Source organism: Myotis nattereri (assembly GCF_964212035.1).
Source record: "Myotis nattereri genome assembly, chromosome: 17".
In the NCBI taxonomy this organism is placed as follows: Eukaryota; Metazoa; Chordata; class Mammalia; order Chiroptera; family Vespertilionidae; genus Myotis; species Myotis nattereri.
In genome coordinates, this window is record NC_138092.1 from 53,270,809 (window position 1) to 53,297,001 (window position 26,193).

The 26,193-nt window shown below is 50.9% G+C and overlaps 1 protein-coding gene and 1 long non-coding RNA gene across 2 annotated transcripts; one reads left to right on the forward strand and one right to left on the reverse strand.

The window, feature by feature from the left end:
• Positions 1 to 1,679: 1,679 nt before the first annotated feature.
• Positions 1,680 to 15,984, reverse strand: TMEM64 (transmembrane protein 64; the record flags this gene model as incomplete). The annotated part of the gene is made up of 4 exons (XM_081111521.1): positions 1,680 to 3,654; positions 9,207 to 9,362; positions 15,339 to 15,832; positions 15,942 to 15,984. 4 exons carry the CDS (start codon positions 15,982 to 15,984, stop codon positions 3,511 to 3,513), a joined length of 837 nt encoding a protein of 278 aa, XP_080967647.1. The 3' UTR covers positions 1,680 to 3,510.
• Positions 15,985 to 16,195: 211 nt separating this feature from the next.
• On the forward strand, positions 16,196 to 25,312 carry LOC308533533. The gene is made up of 5 exons (XR_013997097.1): positions 16,196 to 16,312; positions 17,328 to 17,358; positions 19,783 to 19,935; positions 22,125 to 22,956; positions 24,896 to 25,312. It is a non-coding gene; the product is annotated as an uncharacterized lncRNA (long non-coding RNA).
• The last annotated feature ends 881 nt before the right edge of the window (positions 25,313 to 26,193 follow it).

Genomic DNA, 26,193 nt, shown 5'->3' on the forward strand with positions numbered 1-26,193 from the left:
TTCATAGGTCGATGCTCAACCATTGAGCACTGAGCTATTCTAACTGGGCTAGAATTATCTGCTTTTAATCTTAGCTACCTTAGAAATTGGTTTGCAACAATTCAAACTATTTGCAATTCGAAGTACCAAGTTACGTCTCAGCTGTGGGGCATGTCAGCAGTTTAAGGTTAAAGTGTAAAGTGACTGGAACTTGATTTAAATGTCTGTGGGCAGGTGATTCCTCCAGGGAGAGACTTCCAGCTTAGAAATAACCTTCAAAAAGAGTATGTCCTGACCTCGCTGGTTTGGCTCAGTGATAGAGCACTGGCCTGCAGACTAAAGGGTCCCAGGTTCAATTTTGGTCAGGGCACATGCCCAGGTTGCAGGCTCGATCCCCAGTAGGGGGCATACAGGAGGCAGCGATCAATGATTCTCTCTCATCATTGATGTTTCTACCTCCCTCTCCCTCTCTGAAATCAATAAAAATGTATTTATGGAAAAAAAGTATGTCCTAAATAGTTTACAGAAATCAACTACGTCTAACTAAAGCAGCAACAGTGATGCAGTGGCTTCTCTGATGGAGCGAGTGACCCAAGGCCACATGGACCCTCAGGGGATGGTCATTGTAGAGAGAGGTACAGGCGGTCACACAGGCAGGACAGGGGGTGACAGCTCTGAGAACCCCGTCACCTCTGAACACAAACTCAAACCACATCCAATGACAGAGACCAGCTCTGTTATTTTCAAAAACCAAAACAAAATGAGTGATAATAAACCAGAATATGTGGAAAACTCATGAGAAGGCCCAGAGAATTAATATTAGAACTTATTGGTCATCAGAATTAGAAACGGTATATTGTATGCTTTTAAAAATATTCATAAAGCAACTTTTAACTGCACTTAAACAGGTGAGAAGTCTAAAACATTTTATTTTATAAATATACTAGAGGCCAGGTGCACAAAATTCATGCACATGGGGGGGGGGGTTCCCCTCATCCAGGCCTGCTCCCTTTCTAACCCGGGACCCCTCAGGGCATGTCTGACTGCCTCTCACAATCTGGGACCACTGGCTCCTAACTGCTCACCTGCCTGATCACCCTTAACTGCTAGCCTGCCTGCCTGATCATCCCTAACCACCTCTGCCTGCCTGATCACCCCTAACTGCTCCCCCACTGGCCTGATCGCCCCTAACTGCCTCTACCTCACCCCGCACCTGGATTCCCTACACCAGCCAGTTACAGGCACCCAAGACCCGGGCCAGCTTCGCCTGGGCTGGCTGCAGCTGCAGGGGACCATGGGCGGGAGGCTTTGCCTGGGCTGCAGCCACAGGCGCCCGGGACCATGGGGTGGGTGGCTTATCCCTCTCCTGGGCTGCAGCCTGGCTAGTCTCCATTCCTCTCTCGCGAGTTCATTTGTGCCTGGATGGTACCCATTCCTCTCTCCCCAGTGTTGAGTGTCTGAGCCCTTACGGTGTGATGGCGTGATGACCATTTGCATATTAGTTCTTTATGACACAGGATTCTCAAGGACTGGAGGCAGGATGTGATCACCATGAAAAATCCTGTGGCAGCGTGGTGCTGCCCGAGGGGAGCAGAGTGGCCCCGCCCAGGGCACCACGCGTGGCGCTGTCCACTCGGGGCTGGAGAGAAAGGAAGGGTGACTTCACGCTAGTGTCTTAGAAACAGCACATCCACACGATCTTAAGTAAAAATGGGTGATTTATTATATAAAATGATTGGCAGCATACAGAACAATCACTTCTCGTTCACCTTGACATGTTTATTTGAAGTGCCAGGCAACAGTTGGAAGAGCAGGTTATGAACTACCAAAAGGTTTATGTTTGGGGAAATTATTCAAGTTATGAAATACTAAGTAAATAAATGCACTTCAAATACATAAAGTGCACACAAGTTTAAAAGTAATAACCTTAGATGAATGATTCCTTCAACAAACTAACCAACGAAGAGCACAAGAAAAGTCAAGTTAGACATGGACCAAATGTATTGCTCATTGTAAAATCATTAAAAAACAAACAAAACAAGGAACTAAACAAGTAACTAGGATTCAAAAAAGAATAAGAATATTCCAATCTATGCGTTTTTCTATCGATAAAGACAATGTGGAGGCTGCCCACGTGCTGCAGGCCTGCTGCCTGCGCCGAGGCCCCGGGCAGACGCTGGCCGAGCCCCGTTCCTGGCAGGCGAGAGCGCGATGTGCTGGAAGGAAGAACACTGCGCTTGCCCTTGCACAGAGAACTTACCCACTGAGCACGCTCAGCACAGGACAGGATGACGCTGCTTCTGAAGGCGCTTCCCCGGGAGCGAACCAGGCAAAGGCTCCACCAATGGCCAGGCAAGTGGGAGTCTCTAGGTTGGGATCTTCTTGCCAAACTGAGATATGAACCAGAAAACCTGGATCCCATCTATAATCTTAGTTGTAAAAAACAAACAAAAAAACCCACCGAATCTTTAAATTCACAATCTTTAAATTCACAGATGTCAGGTGGTGCGTGAGTGCACATGCCCTCTGAGCCCACGGGAGTCCCCGTGTGCCCCACGAGGGTTCCCAGCACCGCTCACAGTTCAGGGTCCTGAGTCTGATCAGAGAAAAGCAACTGGGAAGCAAACAGCGAGCCTGCTCCACAGCCGGCCACTGACACACGGTGGGCCCGAGGCTCACATCGTATTTACAGTTTAAAGCTGCAGACAATGGGGACAAGGACATAAGAACGTCAGTGGAATCACAAACATGATTTTAAAGCTTGTTTTTAAAAAAGGGTGTTTGGATCCAATAAGGCCACCTGAGTGACACCTTCAATGACAGCAAGCCCACCATTTTAAAGGGAAAACATTTTTATTTCAAAACCTAACGATGACAATAAAAAGAAAGTGTTCAGTGAAATGGCTGGGTAAACGGCGTGCGACGGCCTCTGAGGAGGAGCGGGGAGTGCACAGCGGCCCCAGGTCTGCGCTGACCTGTCGGCCTCGAGGCTCCGGCGTCACTGCCCGGGGCGGAAGGGTGGTTAGAGCACTTCAGCCTCGACGGGGACCCTGGGCCTGACCGGCACACATGCCACGACGCCTGCTGGCGGGCCACGGTCAGCCCAAAGCCAGCATCTGCTTCTAACCGGGAATAAACAGAGAAGCCACCAAACCAAACCACTCTGCTCACCCTTCTAGAAAGTGGCTGGGCAAAGGGCACGCATTTTGTGAGCAGGACGGAGGCAGGTGGCTCCCAGACTTTGTAATAGAACTGGCCAGCACACCTTGGGTCATGCTCTGCTCACAAGTCCCCAGAGAGAAGACACCACAGAAGTGCAGACCGAAGGCCTCTGCGGGGTGACCGGGTCGCCGTGCAGCCCAAACCCAGCCACTCACCCGCAGACAGAAGTTCTCGCCTCAGAAAAGCAGAGCCGTTAAAACCAGTCCTGTTTGTGCCACAGAACATCAGGCCGGCTCTGCCCGGGGGGACGACACCCGGACAGCACCAGGCTGCCGACAAGCATGCGCTCAGGGGTTCCCGCGTAGGGGGTCACACGACATCGATGCCGCTGTCCGGCTGCCCGCTGCTCACCAGCGGGGCTTCCAGTTCCACTTCACAGGTGACAAGAGCCGCCTTCAGCTCCACTTGCGCTCGATGGACCACATAGAACATGAGGCCGATGCTGATGATAACCTGCGAATCAAACAGAGCCAGTGAGCAGCTCACCCTGGAAGGAAGGGGAGGGAACGCCCATGGAGACTTGGCTTAGGAATGTTTCCAACAGGACGCTTCTCAAACACGCGCAGGGAGGACTTTCGGCCGTTCACACGCCTGTCATCTACTCTCCCCTCGGCCGTCTGCTGGGGTGGGGCCGACAGCTACAGGTGACCAGGACTCGCCTGGGAAGCACACGCAGGAAAGCGCCCCACCAGCCCACACGCGACATCATGTCAAGCCCGTCCCTTTAACTAAAAAGCTTCCCCAAGGATTGAAATGTGCGCAGCAGAGGGAACGTGGGCTGAACTCGTAACATGCCTGACTGGCCGGTCTCTGCACACCTGGCCCTACCCACAGGCGCCGGGGCTCTGAGAAGCACCACCACTTGCAAACGAAATACCTGGTGCGGCCACACTCGGAACCATGAACAACCACGTGAGAAATGAAATGCCAATAAGCTTCAAAGATTAACACAGGACATGAATGCGAAAACATGTGTCCTTAGGAACAAAACCAAAGGAAACCATGATGATGGTGGAAATGCTGGTCAGAGGGAGTCTAGAGGAGGTGTCACGAACAGCCAGCCCAGGCCGGTCTCCAGGCCCCGCCACCAGGGCGCGTGGCTCCTATGCTTGTCCACAGAACGTCTGCGTGCATGTACTCCAAGGCCATCTGTCCATGGTTCTCGGAGCAGCTCGCAGAGAAGCGAGGCGGAGCGGCTGCTGTGTGATGGCCCACACGTGTCCAGAGGCTGCCGAGCCCGAGGTGACCCTGAGCTTAGCCCTGCACGTGAGGCCTCTCCGTCAGGTTAGCAGCTCATGGGCATGTCCCAACTCCAGGCGTGAGGGGGTGGGAGGGTGGGGGCAGCGGGCACTGGAGGGGAGGGGGGGGCTTGGAACTCAGTCAGGGGCCCCATGAAGTGAGGACCATCACTCAGTGCAATTCTAAGCAAGTCAGATTTTAAAGGTGGGCTTTTGAGTCTATGTTTGTTCTCTAACATCTTAGTTCTTAAAAAGACAAGACACTGATTGAAAACCCCAACTTTGATACTGAGCAGTGCAAAGTGACACATGCGGAGATGGAAACACCATTAGAGTGAAAGGGAGAGGCTGAGTGGGGACAAGGTGCCCAGTCCCATGTGAGACAGACTGGAGGGGCAGCGAACAGTCTGAGATGTGGAACGGAGGCTGAACCCAACATGACTAGTCCTCACACCAACACCTGTACAGCAGCCCCCCAACAATGGACCGGGGTCCTCACACCAACACCTGTACAGCAGCCCCCCAACAATGGACCGGGGTCCTCACACCTTTACCCGTGCAGCAGCCCCCCGCTCCCAGCAACGGATGTGCCCAGAAGAACAGTTTTCTGAGGGGGACGAGGAAACTCAGCTGCAGCCTTGAGAAACGCTGACTTGGGGGCTGGGAGGAAAACATCGCAGGGACTGGGCCAGGCCAGCGGAAAAGCCGTGAGGAAATCGAGGTGCTCAGGGAGGCAGTGCCCCGTCTGCACGCGATGGAGACGAGGTGGTGTGTGGCTTCGGGGAGCCTGTGACAAGCCACAGGACAGAGGCTCAGGTCCAGAGGCAAACCTCTGGCTCCGACCCTGTGGGCTTCTCCTCAGATGTCCTTGCGGACCCAGGACCTGTGGCTTGTACTGACTCCACGCTCCGCTCAGCCCGTGACGTGTGAGGACACACACGTGTTTTAAAAGGTTTCCCATCAAACAGAAGCCCAAGCACCGGGGGAAGGAATCTTGCCCAGAGGCCACTCACCATCACCGGGGAGGCACCAGCAAGCCCCGAGGCCAGCGCCCTCTCAGATGAAAATGGGTTTCCGTTTGAGGGCCTGATGCTCCTGTGAGTCGGGAAGAGCGGTGGAGAAGGGGGAGGAAGAGCAGTGGCCGACGGGAGGAGGGAGGGGGTCAGGCGCCGAGGAGCCGCTGACGCCGCACTGACACCAGCGCCCGCCTGCCTGGCCCACGACCCCCGGCGGAGCAGGTGTGAAGATGAGGCTCGGGCTCCCCGGGGGGCTCTGGCTGTGGCCACACCAACACGGGGAGGCACGAGAGACTGGATGAGGCCGTGGGTCCGAGCCTGATCAGGACACGGCCAGGCTGGCCTGCTCCAAGCACCACCTGCCACTGCTCAGTTCTGCGGCCACGCGGACCCTGCGGCAGCTCCAGAACTGGGTGGATCGGCGCCGTTTCTAGCAGCCGAGGAAGCTCCCAGCCCCACGCGGCCTAGCCGGAGCCACCCCTCTCCTCTGCGGGCGGGCCCTTCCGATGACGGCTGCTCCCCTCTCACATCCCACATCTGCAGGCTGAGCCAGTCCTTCCAGGAACAGGCTCAGCTGTAGGTAACACCGACAGCTCCGAGCGAGGCGCCTTCCCTTTTTGCTGTGGTGGTGGTTTTTCAGGAATGCCGAGTTGAGAAAGATTTGCTTCCCCCCATTTGTATCCTGAGGTAAGTTCACAGCTCCCGTGGGGGTGAGACATGGTGGGAAAAGAAGACCCTGCACGTTCGGACGCTCCACTGACCACTCCGCGCTGTCCCGTCCTGGCGTAGGACTGCACGCAGCACCCTGAGAGTCTTGGGGAAGACATGTGGACGAAGAGTTCTAACTACTCACACATAACGTAGAGGAAAAGAGGTTTCAAATGGATTACTCGTTTTCAGGAAACTGGAGAAGCAAAATGTGCTTAAATTTATACGGAAAAAATATTGAGAATGCAGAGTACACCAGAATCTTATAGGGCCTCAGGATGAGTCTAAACAAATGACTCCACAGACAGAAGGCACAGAAAGCTTAATGTGACTTGCAGTCATAAAAATAAACCAACTATAATAACTCTAAACCTAGATTCAGGTTACCTAAAAAATATATACAGCTCTGAAGGCAAAGGATAAAATAAAAATACGGACCCCCTGAACAGCAAAATCATTGCCAAGTTTTCTTGCCGAGTCCTTCCGCTGACACGCCTCCTGTGGGCTCACAGGCCGACTGCTCACTGTCGTTGTCGCGTTGTCCCTACAGTACATGGCACCTCAGAACCTGGGAACAGCGCCACTGACAGAACATCTGTGACCTGACACCACATGTCAATAATAGCATGAATCAAAACAAGTGGGTCACCATCTCGCTAGCACTACCTGTCAGCCGACCACTGTCCCTGGTCATGAGCGTGGCCAGCCCCTAATGCCCACAGCTCCGTGTCTGCCTGCAGCTGCCACCGCAGACAGATGCCAGCTGCTGGTGTGCTGACACACTAGTGCTCAGGGACCGGAGGTGGGAATCTTGATTTGGAGCACCTGCCATTCCCGTGGTGTAAATATTTCTGCCATGATTAGTTTCACGCCAGCCATGTGCCGTCACTGAGGCAAGCGCTGCAAAGGATATGTCCAAGGTGGGCTTGAAATAATAAAAATACAAACTTCCTAGGGTTTTGGTGGGAATTAAATGAGTTCAACTATATGGCAAGTAAAGCACTCAATAAAGGCTAGCTGTCCTTCATCATCTTACTAGATCGTCAAAGTTTATGATGATTTTCTATTTTGGTAACTCTCAGGAATAAAATGTATCATAACTAAATAAATAAATAAACTCTTCCTGTATGCAATTTAAATGCACTAAATAAATGAGCCTACATACAGAACTTTTCTCTTTTATCAACCTCTTATTAGGTGTATCGGTTAATAATGGCGAATTTTGTAATCAAAGAAAACATGATAATTTTAAGAGAAACATCAAAGATGCTCTATTCAAAGTAATGTCCATCGCTAGCTACACATTTCCCCCATCTTTCAGGTAATTTGTGGATACCGTCCCAATAGAACTTTTCTTGTTTTGTGGCAAACCATTCAGAGACCCAATTTTCCACTTCTTCGTACGTTTTAAAGTGCTGCTCAGAAAGCGCGTGTGCCATCGATCGGAACAAGTGGTCATCTGAAGGAGCAAGGTCTGGTGAATACAGCGGGTGGGTTCATACTTCTCAGGCAAGATCTTTTAACGTGTCTTTAACTGGTGTTGAAGTGTGTGATGGTGCGTTATCATGAAGCAAAATTACTTTGCCATGTCTTTTGGGACATTCTGGTCGTTTCATGATCAAAGTGTGATTCAAGTTGATTATTTGTTGTTGGTAGCAATCAGCATTAACGGTTTCACCTGGTTTTAGAAGCTCATAATACTCCCCACCTTCCTGATCCCACCAAATGCAGAGCATTGTCTTCTTCCGAAGGGCTTTGGCCTTGCAGTTGATGTTGATGGTTGACCTGGATCAACCCATGATTTTGTGCGTTTGGGGTTCTCAAAATAAATCCACTTTTTCATTGCCAGTCCCAATTCGATGCACAAAAGACTTTCTTTCGTGCCATTGAAGCAACATTTTACTGATGACTTTTTGGTTTTACATCTGTCTTTCGTTCAGTTGATGTGGCACCCATTTTCCTTCCTTTAAAATCTTTCCCATTGCTTGTAAACGATCAGAAATTGTTTGCTGAGCAACGTTTGATCTTCCTGTAAGTTGTTTTAGAGTTTGACACGCATCTTCATCCAATAATGCTTGTAACTGTTGGTCTTCAAACTTTTTCGGTTGACCTGGACGTTCTTTGTTTTTCACATCAAAATCATCACTTTTAAAGCATTTAAGCCAGCGCTCACAAGTATCTTGAGATGGAGCATGTTCACCATAAGCTTCCCAAAGTATATGATAACTTTTTCTTCAAAAGAAAGTAATGAATTAAAACTTCCCGCAAACGCTCTTTTTTTGGCATGAAATTCGACATTTTTAAGCGTAAAAATATCTATGATGTTAACACCTTCAGCAAATTTGACATATGAAGTTTTGAAGCTTGCTGTCAATACAACAAACTAGCATACATATCAAATCGCATATATATCAACATATGTGTAACTCCATCTATTGAAAAAAATCCGCATTATTACCTGGTACATCTAGTATATGGTATTACATGTTCCCCAAACTATATTACAATTTGCATAATAATAATCCATTATACAAATCTTATTTAGATTTGCAGCAGAAATCTTTACTTTTTAGAAAGCAATACTTTCTAAAAAATGTTTGCTCTACATCAAATTATACCAGAAAAGATATATATAACCAATACAATATTCTAAGAAATAGAAGAGTTCAATAATTTGAAGATAAAGTAACTAAGATAAAGCCAACCCCACCAAATCTCACTAAAATGACTTTCAGAAACAGTATTAACACTTCACACTAACTCAGAATAGAGTATTTGGTTTAGTGCTGACTGTGAAAATAATCACCAAAGAAAGAACCCGGTTTTTGTCATTCCTTTTTAAGATCATCTTCAATTCAGTTCTATACACTTCCTTATATCCACACAATTAAAATGTAAATGTTGTCAAAATATTATGTGATTGAAAGAACAAGAAAATACACAAAAAGCAAAAATTTTAAATTATTTTCAATAAAATCTGTTAGTTTTAATCAGCAATATTTTACAAGAGGGAAAAAAAGACAACGCTTGGCCTTAAACTCACCTGTAAACAAAAAACAACATATCCACTAACAGTCTGCTCCGCAATAACATCTTCCATGGTCCGCAGAGTGGTGCCCAGGTATGAGTTCAGGAGCTGGGTGGGCAGCAGCCCCGCCGAGGACGCCAGCAGGTAGCTGGGTAAGGGGAGCTCGGTCATCTGCAAGACCAAGGGAAAGGGAAGGGTGACTCATCAGGAACGCCTTCACCTCACACAGAACTGTGCGCAAGTCTGGCGAGTGGATTCCCCCTGGAAGCAGGGAGAGCTGAAATACTTTCCAAGGATCTGAGTTTTAAAAATGATTATAAAAGGAATACATGCAGAATGGAGATTTAGAATAAAATGAAGTTTAAAATGTTTTAACATTCTATTTTTCTACCACTGAAAGGTAACATGTGTGACTCTCTCTTCTTCCATGAACAAGAAATGTGCACACGGTTGCTCTGTCAAGCCTCCTCCTGTCACCCCTTCACGAGCACATGAGCAGCACTGTCCTGGCTCTGGAGCCACAGACCCAGCGGCTTCCGGGGTGAGCGCGCCGCCAGCTACCTCTCTGAGCATCCATCAGCCTCTTCCTCTGGGAAATGAGGGTAAAACCACCTCCCTGCATGGCTATTGTTAGGACCAGAAAGGTGTGAACAATGTCTAGCAAATGCCCAGCTCACAACTGACACGCAGCAACGGCAGTCACGCTATCGCTGTGCTGCGGCTGCATGCATCACTTTGTGCGTCTCACTGTGGACATGTGATCATGTGCTTCTTTTTCTGCCACTAGATAAAAACCCAGCTGTAAGGGACAGTTGTCTGCACACTAACCAGTATAGGAGGCAGAGTCTAAACTACGCCGCCAAACCTCTCAGTACTCGTGCCCTGTGCGACCTGTGCCGGGCACGGCTGCTCCTGGCACTTCTTCTGGCCAACACCTCCAGCAGGCAAGTAGCTTCCTGGGGAGGCCTGCCTGGAGGCAAATTCTCTACAGCCAGGCTTGGAGTTGACTGCAGGTATGGAGAGAGCTGCACCCCAGGCCAGCATCCTACACAGGGACCCCAACCACAGAACCTGCGAGGCGATGCTTATTAAGCTGCTCAGTTTTGGAATGATCTGTTACACAATAAATGTATTTCCATTTTTCTAGGATAAATCACTAGGAGTGGACCCATTGGATCGAATTATAAAAACTTTTCCCAAAAAAGTCCAGTGACTGTATGCCTGTCAGTAAGCAATGCATTCGTGTCCTTTCTATCACAGCAACCTCAATAACGTTTCAATCCTGAGTGTGACAGGGGTAAAATGACGTCTCATCAGCACTATTTAATACAATTGATATTAGTATTAAAGTATGGCTTTATTTGTTCACATTTGCCCATTTGTTAATTGGAACACTGCGTATTTTTCTTATGTATTCATTAGAGCTGTTTATGTAGTAAGGGCAACCCTTTAACTATCATATGTGGCAAATATTTTCCTCTATACTATCCCTTATGTTTTGACATATAATTGTTTCTACATCTGTGTGTGATCCAGTATTACCTATCTTTTCCTCTGATTTCTCCACTGCTTTCAGCTCTAGAAAGTCTCTTCCGATCCCCATGTTAGTTTTTACCCGTATTTTTTTTGTAATTGTCTTTTCCTTTGTAGCATTTACCACTTATTCCTTCTAAAATTTATTTGGCTTAAATGTAAGAATATAAAGGAGAGGGAATATCCTATTCCTGCCCTTCCCCCATAGCCAATCTTCCTAGCATTACTTGTGGAATTAACTTCTGCAGTGACTTGTGATGCTGACTTTATTAGAAATGAAGTAACTGTATGTAAAAGGAGCCATTTGGGGCTCTAATTGGCCCACTGATATCCTAAATCTTGTATTGTAAACCTTTCATTTCTCTCCTTTGAAAAATTGCCATAACTAGTCTTACAGATAAATTTGAGGACTACTATGTCATTCAAAAAAAGTAGTCAGTTATATATATGATTAAGGTATATTATAAATTAAACTGGATAGAGCTGAAACCTCCAGAATATTTAGCACTTATCCAAAATGTTTCTGTAATTTTTCAGAATTTTTACACCTTCCTAAAGTTTAGTAGTTTTATTTATGTACATCATGCATGTTATTCACTTATTTCTAAGCACTTCATGTTGCTGCTACTGCCATTAATTCTGAGAATAGCTGTCCCATGTACCCGCCTCGGTGTGACAGTGAGACCTAGTCACCTGGTACCAACAGTGTAACCGAGAGCTCCCCTTCGCCCGCTCCTGCTTTGGGTTAAGCCGCGTCCACCTGTTCACAGATGATCCACTAGAGGCCACTCCGCTGGTTTGGAAGGTCACTCACAACTCCCATAACGACAGACTCACATCTGCACCCCAAGGTCTTGGTGGTGCCCACAGACAGCAAGGTAGACACAGCTACCTGCCAGGAACCAGAACAACACAGCCAGCCCCAGAGGCCAAGCAGATGCAACACCAGTGCAGAGCATTAGAGTGAGTGGGACCAACCAGCTGCAGCAACAGGGCAAGGGCAGTCCGAGGAGGAGGCACAGGGAAAACTCTGCAAGCTGCAGCTGGGCTGGCAGGCAGGTGAGAGGGGGCAGGTGGGAAGGGGCAGGTTGGAGGAGGCAGGTGGGAGGTGGGAAGGGACAGGTGGGAGGTGGGAAGGGACAGGTGGGAGGCAGGAAGGGGCAGGTGGGAGGAGGCAGATGGGAGGTGGGAAGGGGCACGTGGGAGGAGGCAGGTGGGAGGTGGGAAGGGACAGGTGGGAGGAGGGAAGGGGCAGGTGGGAAGGGGCAGGTGGGAGGAGGGAAGGGGCAGGTGGGAGGTGGGAAGGGACAGGTGGGAGGTGGGAAGGGACAGGTGGGAGGCAGGAAGGGGCAGGTGGGAGGAGGCAGGTGGGAGGTGGGAAGGGGCAGGTGGGAGGAGGCAGGTGGGAGGTGGGAAGGGGCAGGTGGGAGGAGGGAAGGGGCAGGTGGGAGGAGGGAAGGGGCAGGTGGGAGGTGGGAAGGGGCAGGTGAGAGGAGGCAGGTGGGCGTCTCTAGGAAGAGAATGACCAGGACACTGGCAGGAAAGCAGGGGTTGTGTCCAGGCACACGCTGGGGACCGTGGGAAGCATGACAGGACACTAGGTGACACAGGTAGGGGCCCTGGGGGGACACCGGGGGTCTAGTTAAGGAATGACGTAAATGGGGCCAAATTTGAGGAAGGTTCCTGTTAGTTTGGAGCAATCACTGGAAAGGAGAACTTTCTTTAGAATAAACTTGTCAAGTACCTAAGTAAATATGACAAAATGATCTTACATTGCAGCTAGTAATAAAACATTGTGTTTTGGAAGTTATCTCTAAAATAAATATTTAAGTTACAAAATATCAGAATGCGAAGAATCATTCCAGAGTCTAAATGCAATGAAGTTTCTCTGAATAGTTAAAAAGATCTTCTTTATAGAGTATGGCAAAGTATAGGTTTATAATTTTTACTCATTCAACAAAAATTTATCAAATGCCTTCTACACATGAGGCCGCACCCTAAGCAGAGATAAAGATATAAAGATGGGAAACCATAGCGGCCCGCTGGTCACTGTGAGTCACTTTGTAGTTTCCTTAACAAGTGCCCATTACGTTCAGGAAAAGGTCACGAAAACCGTCTGTAACATTCACTCACCATGTTACAGAAGAAAAGCAGTGCATTACCACATGCAGTGACTCTAAACACACTGAAATGTTAATGATTGTTTTCTTCTTCAAGTAAAGATAATTTTTACTTTTCAAACTTTTTACAATGAACTTATTTTGTAGACAGAACAAAACCTGTTAAAATAAATTTTAAAAAGGTGCCTGCTTTTAAAGGCTTTTTTAATCGAGGAAGGGTAATAAGACATGCATGTGCATGTTACTATGACACAACAGGCTAGAGAGAGACCTGTGAGCTGCAAGCCCAGGAGCCAGGTCCCTGGGAAACGCAGCTCTTCTCGGCCCCGCAGACTGGTGAGCCCACGCCTCTCCATGCACCGGCGTGTGCTGGGTGGGTCACTTCCCACTCCGCCGCCCAGGCTTTCGCTGTTGGGGGTCAGGGTTGATGTGAGCATTAAATAAGGTGCTGGGTGGAAGAATGGGGCCTTCACTTAGTAAGCGCACTATAAATAGTTATTAAATTAAAAAAAACTCTAGGTATCAATGTTCTCATCTTGAAATGCATGGGATGGAGAGAAGGAAATAGTAAATAATAAGCAAACCACATTTTATCACAGCTATGCCGCAGGTGTTACACACATTACAACAGAAAGTACAGCTCAGAAGAATAACTACACATAACTCCTCTCTAAAATCAATCAATAATGCCGAAACCAGTTTGGCTCAGTGGATAGAGCGTCGGCCTGCGGACTGAAGGGTCCCAGGTTCGATACCGGTCAAGGGCATGTATGTACCTGGGTTGCGGGCATATCCCCAGTTGGAGATGTGCAGGAGGCAGCTGATCGATGTTTCTCTCTCATCGATGTTTCTAACTCTCTACCTCTCTCCCTTCCTCTCTGTAAAAAATCAATAAAATATATTAAAAAAAATAAAATAAAAAATAAAATCAATCAATAAAAAACATATTTAATAAATAATAAGTAAAATACAGGAAGGGAAGAAGAAAACGAGAAATATGCCTGGACAGGAAAGCAGCAGCGGGAGGCCACGCAGCCCTGTACAAAGTACAACTTCTTATTCACATGTTTAGTATGTCAGACATTTACAAATACCTTTTAAATGAACAGACCCCTACTCCTTATTGCAGGCACAGAACTCCACTAGGCACTAAAGACACCAGGAGGCAGCAGAGCCCGGGTGGCGTTACCAACAGCAGACCACAGTGCAAAGTTTGACTCTGTCACTCATTTACTACCTGTGACCCTGAGCAGCAGCAGGGCGGGTCACAGGCCCGCGGGCAGGCTGGCTGAGCCAGCTCTGCGGCGCTCACCGAGGGGTCCTCGCAGCAATCCTACGGAACCGGCACCGCTGCGTTCCCGTGTTACAAATGAGCATCTGACCCAGAGACAGAAAGAGCGGAATAGCAGGCACCGCCAGGGACGGAAAAGGTGCAAAGTTCACCAGGACAGCGGCGAACTAGGCAAGCTAGCGATGGAACCCCGGCTCCTGAGTCCCAGCCTTCACTCTCTGTGGCCCGAGTGCGGGAGCCTCCACGTTCACACTTCATACTGTAGAGGCCGAGACCCTACCATCTGCGGTCAACACCAGGCCTCCGCCAAACTCGTCTACAGCCACTGATGCTGCTGTTAGAGAAAACACAAGATTTGCAAAAGGATTTCAAAAGAAAAAATTAATTTTGTCACCAAGTTAAGCTATTTAGAATTAGCCTTAATACACAAGTTTATAGAGACTAAAAATGACTTTTCTAAACAAAACAATGTGTTCGTTCAGAAACTATCACATGCAGGCCCTCCTGTGGCTTCCAACGCTGTCTCTCTGCCGCCAGTCTGCAAACTCTGCGAGTCACCTAACTGGGGGCCTTGTGAACTGGTTCCACCACTTCCGCTCACGAAGGTGAAGCAGGGGCAGGTGCTGGAAATGTGTCCACGTTCCCGACTCAGCAGGAGCGTGAAGAGGGGCCAGCACGCTCGCCTCCCGCCACCGGCTTCCAGCCGACAGCAGTGCACAGGGCAGGTCTGGAGGCGCGAGAAGGGCGTGCGCGCTGGGCACGGGGGCCTGGGATTTCAGAGTGAAGTTCCTTCTAAGAAAGATGGCAGGAGGTCCTCCCTCTTCACGCTGCATTAAAGCAAGTACGGGCGCCGGAGGCCTATTCAGTGAGGAAGCTTAAAAGTGTGGGTCTGCCGCTACGGCCCCCTGCTCGCGGGTCATGGAACCCTGGAGTCAGGATGCAGGCGACAGAGAAGGCTGCGTGCGGCCCTGGCTCCCAGAGAAGTAAGGTGGCAAATGGACATTTCCCTCCATCTGCACTGAGAGCGGCAAGTTCGGTTTTGACCAAAACATGCGAAAAGGGGGCATTCCGCTCCGCCAGACCTCCCGCTGGGGCCTGGCCGATCGGCTTGACCGTGAGCGCCCAGGGAGTCCTGGCCCCTGTCGCTGTCACCTCCCGGGCACTGACCACACGGGCGCCCTCCCCGCGGGGACCGACACTCACCGAGAACACCGCGTTCTGCAGCCCGAACGGGATGGGCGTCAGTCGGGCCAGCGCCACCACCTTGAGGCCGCCGGCGCCCTGCACCACGCGGACGACGGCGCTGAGCCTCTCGCTGCCTCGCACCCGGGCCGCCACGCGCGCCGCCAGCAGCCGCCGGCAGACCCCGTGCGCCAGGCCGGTGCCGAGCAGCGCGCCCGCGGCCACGAGCGCCAGGCCCGGCGCGAAGCCGTACAGGTAGCCGGCGGCCACGCTGAGCGCCAGGTAGCCCCAGGCGCAGGGGAAGGACACGGCCACGAAGCCCAGCGCGAAGAGCAGCGGGCCCAGCGGCGGCGGCAGGCCCTCGGCCCAGCGCAGCAGGTGCCGCAGCGCGCGGCGGGCCAGCGCCAGCGAGGCCAGGCCCAGCGCCGCCAGCGCGCAGCCCAGCGCCAGGCCCCGGCCGCAGCGCGCGCGCCCCACCGCGGCCAGCCGCCCCCGGGTCGTCCCCGGGCCGCGCGCTCAGCGGCAGCTCCGAGGCCGCGGGGCCGGGCGCCCAGACCGGGGTCCCCGTGCCCGCCCGCCCGCCCGCCGCAGGGCCCGGCAGCTCGGTGTCGCCCGCAGCTCAGCCCGGCAGCCCCTCTGCCGCGGCGCCCGGCAGGCGGCCCTCCATGGCGCGTCCGCTCGGGGCAGGAGGCCTCGCAGAGGCGGGCGGCGGGCGGCGGGCGGAGGGCGGCGGGTCCCACCAAGAGTCAGAAACTCCGGCCCTCAGCGGTGCGGCCGCCCCTTTCCGGCCGGGGCGGGGCCACGGCGCGGGGCGCGGTCTGCGCGAACCGCCCTCTGGCTCCGCCCCCTGGACGTACGGCCCGCCCCTCGTGACGCACGGGCCGGGGGCGGGGTCGGCTGGGTCTCGGGTCCCAGCCGCCGGGCCCCGTCCCGGGTCCCCCGTCCCCTGTCCCCTCCCTGCAGCCGGCGCGGGACAGACGCTCTGGGGGCGGGCGGTGAGGTGCCGGCGGGAACACTGGGTGCGGGTGATGAGGGTCCCCGCCGATGGGGGTCTCCGGGCGGGAGACCACGGGAGACGGAGGCCGCCCGGGCGGAGTCGAGAGACGAGCGTCTACAGGTGGCGCCAGACTGGACGTGGGAAGCGGCCGAGGAGTCAGACAGGCCCCGCTGGGGCTGAGGGGGGAGGCGGGGGAGGCGGGGGAGGCGGGGGAGGCGGGGGGGGCGGGGGAGGCGGGGGGGGCGGGGGAGGCGGGGGGGGTGGGGGGGGCGGGGGAGGCGGGGGAGGCGGGGGGGGCGGGGGAGGCGGGGGAGGCGGGGGGAGGCGGGGGGGGCGGGGGGGGTGGGGGGCGGGGGAGGCGAAGGGGCGGGGGAGACGGGGGAGGCGGGGGGGGCGGGGCTGCAGCAGCTGCAGCGCTCGGACTCGGACCGCGGGGCGGCCGTCGCCGAGGGAAGGGGGTGGAGGGTGAAGGGGTAAACGGTGACGGAAGGAGAGCTGACTTGGGGGGGAGGACACAGTACAACAAACAGACGCTGTGTATAGAATTGTTCACCTGAACCTACATAATTGTAATGTCACCCCAGTAAATTCAATTAAAATGCAATTAACACCGGGGTTTCTAATTCCGGGGGTAGTGCTGGGGCGGTGGTGGGCAGACGCAGACTTAGTCGTGCCCCTGAGACTGGAGAGTCCGCGCAACTCCACGCGCGATCATTGCCTTTGACACCGGACGGGAGCGCGCAGCAGGGAAAGCCCGGGTGGGCGTGCGCGTGTGCCCTGTTCTTGTTCAGGTTGCTACACAGGACCTCCCGGGACGTTCCCTGCCGCGGCGTCGAGAATGCCCCTGTGCCCTCGCATCTGCACCTTGGAGGGGGTGATGCCTCGCGATGGGCATTTAAAGGGAAGGAAATCTGGGCTGTTTTAAACAGCTGAGGTCGGAGCGTTTTATTTGTCGCCAGAGCAGATCTCTGTCACTTCCGAGGGATGTGAATGACCGGCTGTTTTACATGCAGGAAGGAGAGGCCGGAGCCCCCTCGTTACAAGGTGAGGCTGTGTGGACGTGTGAGCAGTTGTGAGGAACCCGGGCTCCTCAAAAACAAGCGATTCTATGCCCTCCCCATCTTGTCTCTGTTCTTTCCCTTGTGGGCTGCTCTCTCCCCGCCGACTGGTAAGTCTAACCCACATTTAGCAGGAGGACAGTCCAGTTACAAGAGCCTTTTGCTCTAAGCCCCGTCTGGGCTCCCCACCAGCCTATGGTTGGCTCCCTCTTATGCCAGGAGCTCCCCCTGACCCAATGGCCGTTCCCACACAAACTCCAGCTGCTCCCCTGGACTGGGAGCTCTGGGCCGGGCAACACGAACCCTAATGGGACCCTCTCAGCCTTGTCCCAGGACAATTTACTTTTCACAGAATTGTGAAAGTTCTACTTCACAAGAGGAAGTTACAGTCCCTTGTGAAGAGCGAGCATGAGCTCCCTACAAGGCATGTGCAAGGGTGCCAAGAGGAGGATGGCGGGGACCAGGGAGGGGTGAGTCCAGGAGCTCGAGCGCGCTCCTGGCTGTGGCACTGGACACTCGGCCCTGCAGTCCTTCTCAGTGCCCTGCTAATTGCGAACATGACCACTCTCCGCAGCTCCTTCCAGTGTCAGCTGTGGCGGGAAACGCTCACCTGCCCAGCCTGGTCTGCTGCACTGCTTGCTGCCGGCCGGCCGGCCGGCCGGCCCGCCCCTTCCCTGCACAGCTTCCTCTCTGCCTTCCCTGCTCTTTGCATCTCTGACCAGAAGAAGTGGGTCTTGATGGGAAGGACCAGAGGACAGGGGCACCCCTGTGTCAGCTGTTTGCTTAGCTGGTTATGGAAAGGTAGAGGCTGACCTACAGACGGGACTTCCAGGTCAGAATTGTCCAAAGATTTGTGTTTCCAGTTTCAATTTCACAGAAAATAGAGCCTCAGGGTTCAGTTAGAAAAGTGGTAGCGGATGACCCGCCACGCCTGGCAGTTCTGTCACTGTGACCGTGCAGGGGCTGTGAATGGAGAGCTGCTCACTACCCACCACGTTACCATCGTCTGGGGCATTAGGGAGAAAACCAGGATTGAATGTGCCCTTCATGTGTTTGTTTATGAAGTAAGAAAAAGGAAAAGTCAAATATTCCACTGCAATGAGGGACTGATGTTATTCCTACAGAAAAAATTCCTTCTTTTTGAAGCGCCACATACAAAACCATATGTTCAGTAGTACCAAGTACTTACGGTTTTTCAACTCTTCTCATAAATTAAGGCGGAAAGAAAATATGTGATTAGAGAACATTGTTAAAATTTGGGTTTTTGTCGAGACTCGTTCTTTGGGTACGTGTGAGGCAGAAGGCGCCCTCCGCTGACTGGGGCCTGGGACCCAGCCGGGCACCCCTCACAGCGTCGTGCTTCCCGCTCCCAAACCCATGATCTCACCGAACAGGAGGACAGGAGGCTCCAGCTCCAGTTCAAAGAAAGGAGTGAAAGCGAGCACAGGAGGAGGGCGTGTCTGCTCGGCCGCCGGGAGACGGTCCTCCCTGCACGCTCACAGGCACGGCTGCGGCCGGCACTTTAGTGGACACTGGAGGGGAGACTCTGCCCCGAGGGCCGTCTTCCCATGATGCCGGGGTCCAACCCCAGCGGGTCCAGGGGTCCCCAAAGGTGTGGATGGAGTCGGCGAAGAAGGAAGGACACGGAGACAGCGTTCAGTTGATCAGCAGCCTAGCCAGGATCTCTAGCCAGGATCTCCAGCCAAGTTCTGCTCTGGATCTCCAGTGAAGTTCTGGCTAGGATCTCCAGCGAAGTTCTGGCTAGGATCTCCAGCCAGGTTCTGTGTCCATGTTCTCTTGCTAGGATCTCCAGGTTCTCCAGCCAGGTTCTGTAGCCATGTTCCCTCGCTAGGTTCTCCAGCCAGGTTCTGTCCAGGTTCTCCAGCCAGGTTCAGTCACCAGGTTCTAGTCAGGTTCTCTTGCCAATTTCTGTAGTCAGGTTCAGTCCAGGATCTTTTGCCATGTTCTCTCGCTAGGTTCTGAGGCCAGTTTCTGTCCAGGATCTTTTGCCATGTTCTCTCCAGCGAAGTTCTTCTGTCTCTAGAGAACGTTCTGTGTAGGTTCTGTGCCTAGGTTCTGTCTCTCCTCGTTCTGTCTTCTTACATCTGTATTTATACCAGTTGATTCCAATCCTATCAATCTCTATTTCAAAGGTTAGGGCGTTTCTTATCTCCATTCCAGGGAGTAAAGATTATGTAGCTTAAGCATGATTGTTCGTAGTTAAAGTGATTAATAACCCACCTGGCACTTAGTTAAGAGGTTTTATTCCCTCCCTAACTTCAGGGGAAAATCCCTACCTGGGGAAACAACCTTTCTCAGAGAGGAGACCTTGGTTAAAACACATAGTGCCAAGAAGGTGAGCAAACATATTAAGAACAGTATGCCATATATGCCGGGTCCCTTGAAACAGCAAGGATGGACCAGCTCCCGGCACCATGTGAGAGGCAAACTGTGCAGCACACGTGTTACACGCGACGGCACAGAGGAAGGGATGCGGAGGTCTGGGAGTCGGGGACGCCCGCGGTTCTGCAGCGAAGGCGACCCATGAGCTGGATGCTGGAAGGTGAGTAGACACTCACTTATATCCTGCTCCTTCCAGGAGGAATTAAAGTGCTTCAGGAGTTGACAGGCCGTGGAGGCCTGGGTAGCTTATCAGAAGTGACAAAGCTCAGGTGTGTGTCCTGCCCCTGGGGGGCAGGGAGGGCGGGGGGTGGGTCAGGTTGCTAATTGTATTTTTCTCCTTTTGACCAGAAGAGTAACTTGCAGTTTGGGTCCAAACTGAAAATAAGTCCCTCTCCCCCTGGGACAGAGTGTTACCTTTCCTTTAACTACACACTGATCATATCTTTGGTTGTGGCCTTTCAGGAGCTTTTCCGTTTCCCTGTTTTATGCTCACAAATCATGTGGGAAATTAAAGCTTCCTAATACACTTGGTCGCTAAGGCGGTTACTAAGTAACTTCTCCTCACCACCTAAGTCCTGACCAGCTGAGGGAGACACAGGAGTGGGAGGATGAAGGTCCGACTTCCTTCCTGATCGGGCTGATGGAGAAGGGCTTGGGATGGGTCAGAAGCTGCCTGTCCCACCCTCCCAACAGCCCACGAGAGGGAAGGTTTGAGCCTGGAGGGCAGACACGCGTCAGCCATGCGGTCGCCCACCTGGCCACGTGGTTATTCTGTTGCCATGTGGAGGAGGAAAGGAGTAGGGGATAGGGGACAAGCAGGGAAGGCAAATACTTATGGGAATCAGAGGATCAGTCACTCAGACGGATATGTTTTATAATAGAGTTTTCAATAGAAGAAAATAACAGCGTTTAACAGTGACTTCCAAACATTAGAAAAATCATTTATTCCTCTAAGACAGTGGTTCTCAACCTTCCTAATGCCGTGACCCTTTAATATAGTTCCTCATGTTGTGGTGACCCCCAACCATAAAATTATTTTCGTTGCTACTTCATAACTGTAATTTTGCTGCTGTTATGAATCGTCATGTAAATATCTGATATGCAGGATGTATTTTCATTGTTACAAATTGAACATAATTAAAGCATAGTGATTAATCACAAAAACAATATGTAATTATATATCTGTTTTCTGATGGTCTTAGGCGTCCCCTTTGAAAGGGTCGTTCGACCCCCAAAGGGGTGGCGACCCACAGTCTGAGAACTGTGAGATTGGGCAGGAGTCCCGGGGAGCATGACCCAGCCTGTACCCTGAGTTCAGACTTCTGGCCTCTAAAACTGTCTGAGAAGAAACCTCTGTATTTTTTAAGCCACCCAGTTTTTGGCAATTGGCTATGGCAGCTGAAACTAATGCACCTGCCTAACAAAATCGGATAATGAAGATAAAGAAGCTGAACATGAAGAATAAGGATCGTTTTTTGTCTTGTATGAAATGCTGACAAGAGCACAGAGTGCTCACGCAAACCTCTCCTTCCCTCCCCCCTAAGACCCCGGTGCCTGTGCCGCGGTGGGTGCCATGGGGAAAACTAGGCACAGCCCGCCTTCAGGATGTCGTGGTCTCCTGGGAAGGGCTCCATGTACACAGACCACATGACTCATTTATAAAGAACTAAAATTTAAAAAACTGCAGCATTATAGGCTACTTGCAATGAGAAATTCACCCACTGAGTTGGGACAAATACATTTGACCATCTAAGAAAATCAGGTATATAATTTGTCCCATTGTGGTAATTCTATCTGGGCAATATGATGAAAAATATTATTAAAAAAGGTTCCTTGTATTCCTAAGGCAACTCACTTTATGAAAAAATTTCTTTAAATAAAATTCAACTGATTTAGTTAAATGTTTGTTAATAATTGATGATCTGAGAAATATGCCAGGAAGAAAAAAATCTGAAAGCTGTATTCTTAGGAAACATTACCACTAATGATCAATTAAAATGGAATAACATTTTAATGTGTAGGAGAAAAGGACTTGAAGAGGTAAACATTTTATGTATATTTTAGAAATATCTATTTTACTAAAAATACCAGGAAATCATATGAACACTCTTAATGTGATTTTTGCTCATTCCTTTGTGTTCTTTGGAATAACATTCCTATAAAAATTAGCAAAATAAAGGGGAATATGGCTTGAATTATTTAAATATCAATAATTATAGGAATTAATACTGCTGTTTATAACAAAGCTACTTTAGTATTTAAAAAGAAATACTATCTGTACATATAAAGAGGTAATATGCTAATTGTCCCTTATGGTGTCCCAGTAACGACCAATTTGCATATTGACAGACCAGCAGAAGGTGGGCGGCAGGAGCCAAGTTCCTGGGATCTGAGGAGAGCGCCTGACAGGAGCTTGGACTGCAAAGAAGGAAGAGGAAGCAGCCACGGGGAGCTCTTCCAATCCCCCTGCACAGACACCCTACCCCAGTCCCCGCACCCCCAGGGGGACAGCCAGACACCCTACCTCAGCCCCCGCACCTCAGAGGAACAGACGGACACCCTACCCAGCCCCCACACCTCCGGGGGGACAGACGGACACCCTACCCCAGCCCCTGTACCCCCAGGGGGACAGACGGACACCCTACCCAGCCCCCGCACCCCTAGGGGGACAGACAGGCACCCTACCTCAACCCCTGCACCCCCAGAGGGACAGACGGACACCCTACCCCAGCCCCTGCACCCCCAAGGGGACAGACAGACACCCTACCCCAGCTCCCACACCACCGGGGTAACAGACGGACACCCTACCCCAGCCCCTGCACCTCCAGGGTGACAGACTGACACCCTACCCCAGCCCCTGCACCTCCAGAGGGACAGGGGGACACCCTACCCCAGCCCCCACACCCCTGAAGGGTCAGGTAAGCTGACCAGACAGGGAGAAGACCCAGCCTTGAGGGTAGCTGCAGCCCGCACCTCCGACTCCCGATCTCTTCCCCGTCACCCCCGCCAGGGGCGCCCACAACAATAGCACACAGTCAAACACCCATCCGTGCCCCAAGGCACCCAGGTCTGCACTCCGCCATTGCCGGGCCCTCTCCGCTGGGGCAGACACTCAATGCAGAAGCTGCCCCCTGATGGTCAGTGTGCAGCACTGCTCAGCCTGAAGCCGGACTCACAGCTGGTGAGCACAGCGGCAGTGGTGAGAGCCCCTCCCACCTCGGTGGCAATGCTAAGGATGTCTGACTGATGGCTTAGGCCCATTAAGTGATCAGTCAGACATCCTCCCAGGGCTCCCAGACTGTGCGAGGGCTCAGGCCAGGCTAAGGGACCCCCCCAAGTGCATGAATTTCATGCACTGTGCCTCTAGTGCAGCCGTGGACAAACTATGGCCCGCGTGCCAGATCCAGCCCGTTTGAAATGAATAAAACTAAAAAAAAAAAAAAGACCGTACCCTTTTATGTAATGATGCTTACTTTGAATTTATATTAGTTCACACAAACACTCCATCCATGCTTTTGTTCCGGCCCTCCGGTCCAGTTTAAGAACCCATTGTGGCCCTCGAGTCAAAAAGTTTGCCCACCCCTGCTCTAGTGGTTATATATTTTTCCTTGGTCTGCACATACCAAAAAATCTTGACCTAACTCTTTTTCAAATTTAATAGATGTGAATAGAAATTAAAATTATTATGAACCTGGACTCCTGTTTTTGTGTTTGAGTGTTATGAAATAACACTCCTCTCTAACCAGTGAAGATCACCAATTTAGGATTAGTTTTTAAAGACTATTTAGTAAAGACAGGTATTTTTTGGTGTAAAAAGAATTGTTCACAATTACTCCTCACATCCCAGTTTATAAAATACTAGAGGCCTGGTGCACAAAAATTTGTGCACTCGGGGGGGAGGGGGAGTCCCTCAGCCCAGCCTGTGCCCTCTCGCAGTCTGGGACCCCTCAGGGGATAATGACCTGCTGGCTTAGGCCTGCTCCCGGGTGGCAGAGGGCAGGCCCAATCCCTAGGTGCAGCCCCAGGTCGGGCTCAGAGCAGGGCCGATTGGGGAGTTGGGGCGCCTTCCCCTGTCACGAACAGAGCAGGGCGGATAGGGAGGTTGTGGCCCCGCCCCCTGTCACACACAGAGCCTCAGGGCAATCGGGGTTTGGGCATTGCACCCTGTCATGCTGATCCCGGTGCCGGGAGGCCTCGCGTCTCTGCTGATCCCGGTGCTGGGAGGCATATTACCCTTTTACTATATAGGATAGCGGCCTGGTGCATGGGTGGGGGCCGGCTGGTTTGCCCTGAAGGGTGTCTTGGATCAGGGTGGGGGTCCCGCTTGGGTGCTTGGCCAGCATAGATGATGGGATGATGACTGTTTGCTCTGGTCACACCCCCTTCAGGGTGGGGGTCCCCACTGGGGTGCCTGGCCAGTCTGGGTGAGGGGCTTGAGGGCTGTTTTCAGCTGGCGGGTGACTGAAGCACCCAACCGCTCCTTTTTCTCTCTTTTTTTTAAAATTCTGGGCCAGCTTTAGCTCTGAGGCTTGGCTCCAGCTCTGAGGCCTCAGCTGCTGAAAGCAGGTATCTGGTTTGTTTGGGTTCTATAATAGAAACACTGTTTCAATTCCAGCTCTGAGATCCCAGCTGCCTGAAAGAAGGTTTCTAGGGTTTTGTTTAGCTTCTATATTTGTAATAAGGTTTCAAACTGCAAGCTCAGAGGCCGGCAGCGGCAGGTGGGGAAGGTTGGCTTCCTCCGTCACTGAAGCAAGCAAGCCTCATGTTCACTTCAAGCTGCCTGGCTGCCGGCTGCCATCTTGGCTGGCAGTTAATTTGCATATCACCCTGATTAGCCAATGGGAAGGGCAGTGGAGGTACGGCTAATTACCATGTTTCTCTTTTATTTATAAAATATTTGGAAATCCATAAGGAGGGGATCTATTTCAAAATTACATTTTTACTGGAGCCATTCCTCAGGTTAAAACAACAAAAATGAGTCCTGTGATCACATAGAAAGAATGACTGAGCCTTACTCCTTGGGCTGCGTTCAGACTCGGTATGAGCAACCCCAGCTCCCTCCTATGTTCCTGGTTAGTGTGTAGCATACGCTAAAGAATGGCTTCTTTTTGGTGTCACAGGCTCAACAGCAACGATGGAACCTATTGGTCAGCAGCCTCTGAACTTTCTTTTGGACCCTGAGACACTTCCCAGGTTCTTCTGTTGGAAAGGCCATCTTTCTTACTGTCCCCACTGTCCTTATGACCTAGGGATGAGGAATCGGACCCACGCCTGCCCCTACCCTGTAGTTTAGTCTGTGATTTTTAATTATTTTGACTCACAATCTTTTACTCACTGTGAACCTGTCTGATAGTCCCGTATGCTGGGCAGTGTTATCTTGACACACAGAACAAGGACTGACTGCTGAGACAGTCACTGAAAATGCGCCAGGATGCTTTCCTGTAGAAGCTGGATTTATGAGTGATTTTAAAATTTCCTTAGTGCTTCCTATCCTTTCCAACTTTGTATAATAAAAATTAAGTTGCTGTTGATATTTATTTGCACTTTAAATAGGACTTTATCCACAAATATTAGTGGTGGGAGGAGAGTGCCGGGGTCTGTCACTCAGCTCAGTGAGGATGGCGGGCAGGTCTGCCTGCACCCAGGGACTCCCTCCCCGGCTCCACCTGGAGATGCCTACAGGCAGCTCTGCAAAGGGCCGTCATTCTCACCAACCCATGAGGCGGGCAGGTAGGAAGAAACCAACTTTTTAACTTTTACTGAATCCAAATACATTCTAAGAAATATTTGCGATAATGTTGAAGAACTGTAGACCCAATGGGGGAAAAATCAAATGGTATCACTGGTGTACTCAATTTTAATCTAAGTTTAAAAAAAAGAAAGGTGATGAAATTTTTATTTAAGTGCCTAGATGTTTACTATGATCTTAAAATGCCACATGGTAGTTATTAATTTATTGGGGACAGACTTGGAATGTATTTGTATATATTTGTTGATACTTGGCATTTTAATGAATTGCCTTTTTTTGCCACTAAATTCTATAAATAGCTTATCTCAGTGGTATTGGATTTTGGTAAATTAATGTTTGATAAATTGGTAACCTTGTTGGAAAGGATAACATGAAATTCACTGTTCTATGAAAGCAAAGTGGCCAGAAGTAATTTTTTTATTTCAAATACCGTTCAGGTAATGGGAAGAACAGAATCGCTCTGTGTTACTGTTTTCCAATCTCTCTGATTAAGATTTTTGTTGGGGTAAAAGCCATTTTGCTTCTTGGAGTGAATATCCTTTTAGCCAAGCTTTCATGTGGATGTTTTCAAATAAAATATGTTAATGGAGAAATATGAAACCCATAGTATTGCTTTTCAGGTGTTCAGTTTCAGCCAAAAAAAAAAAAAAAAAAAAAAGAACAAAAAAT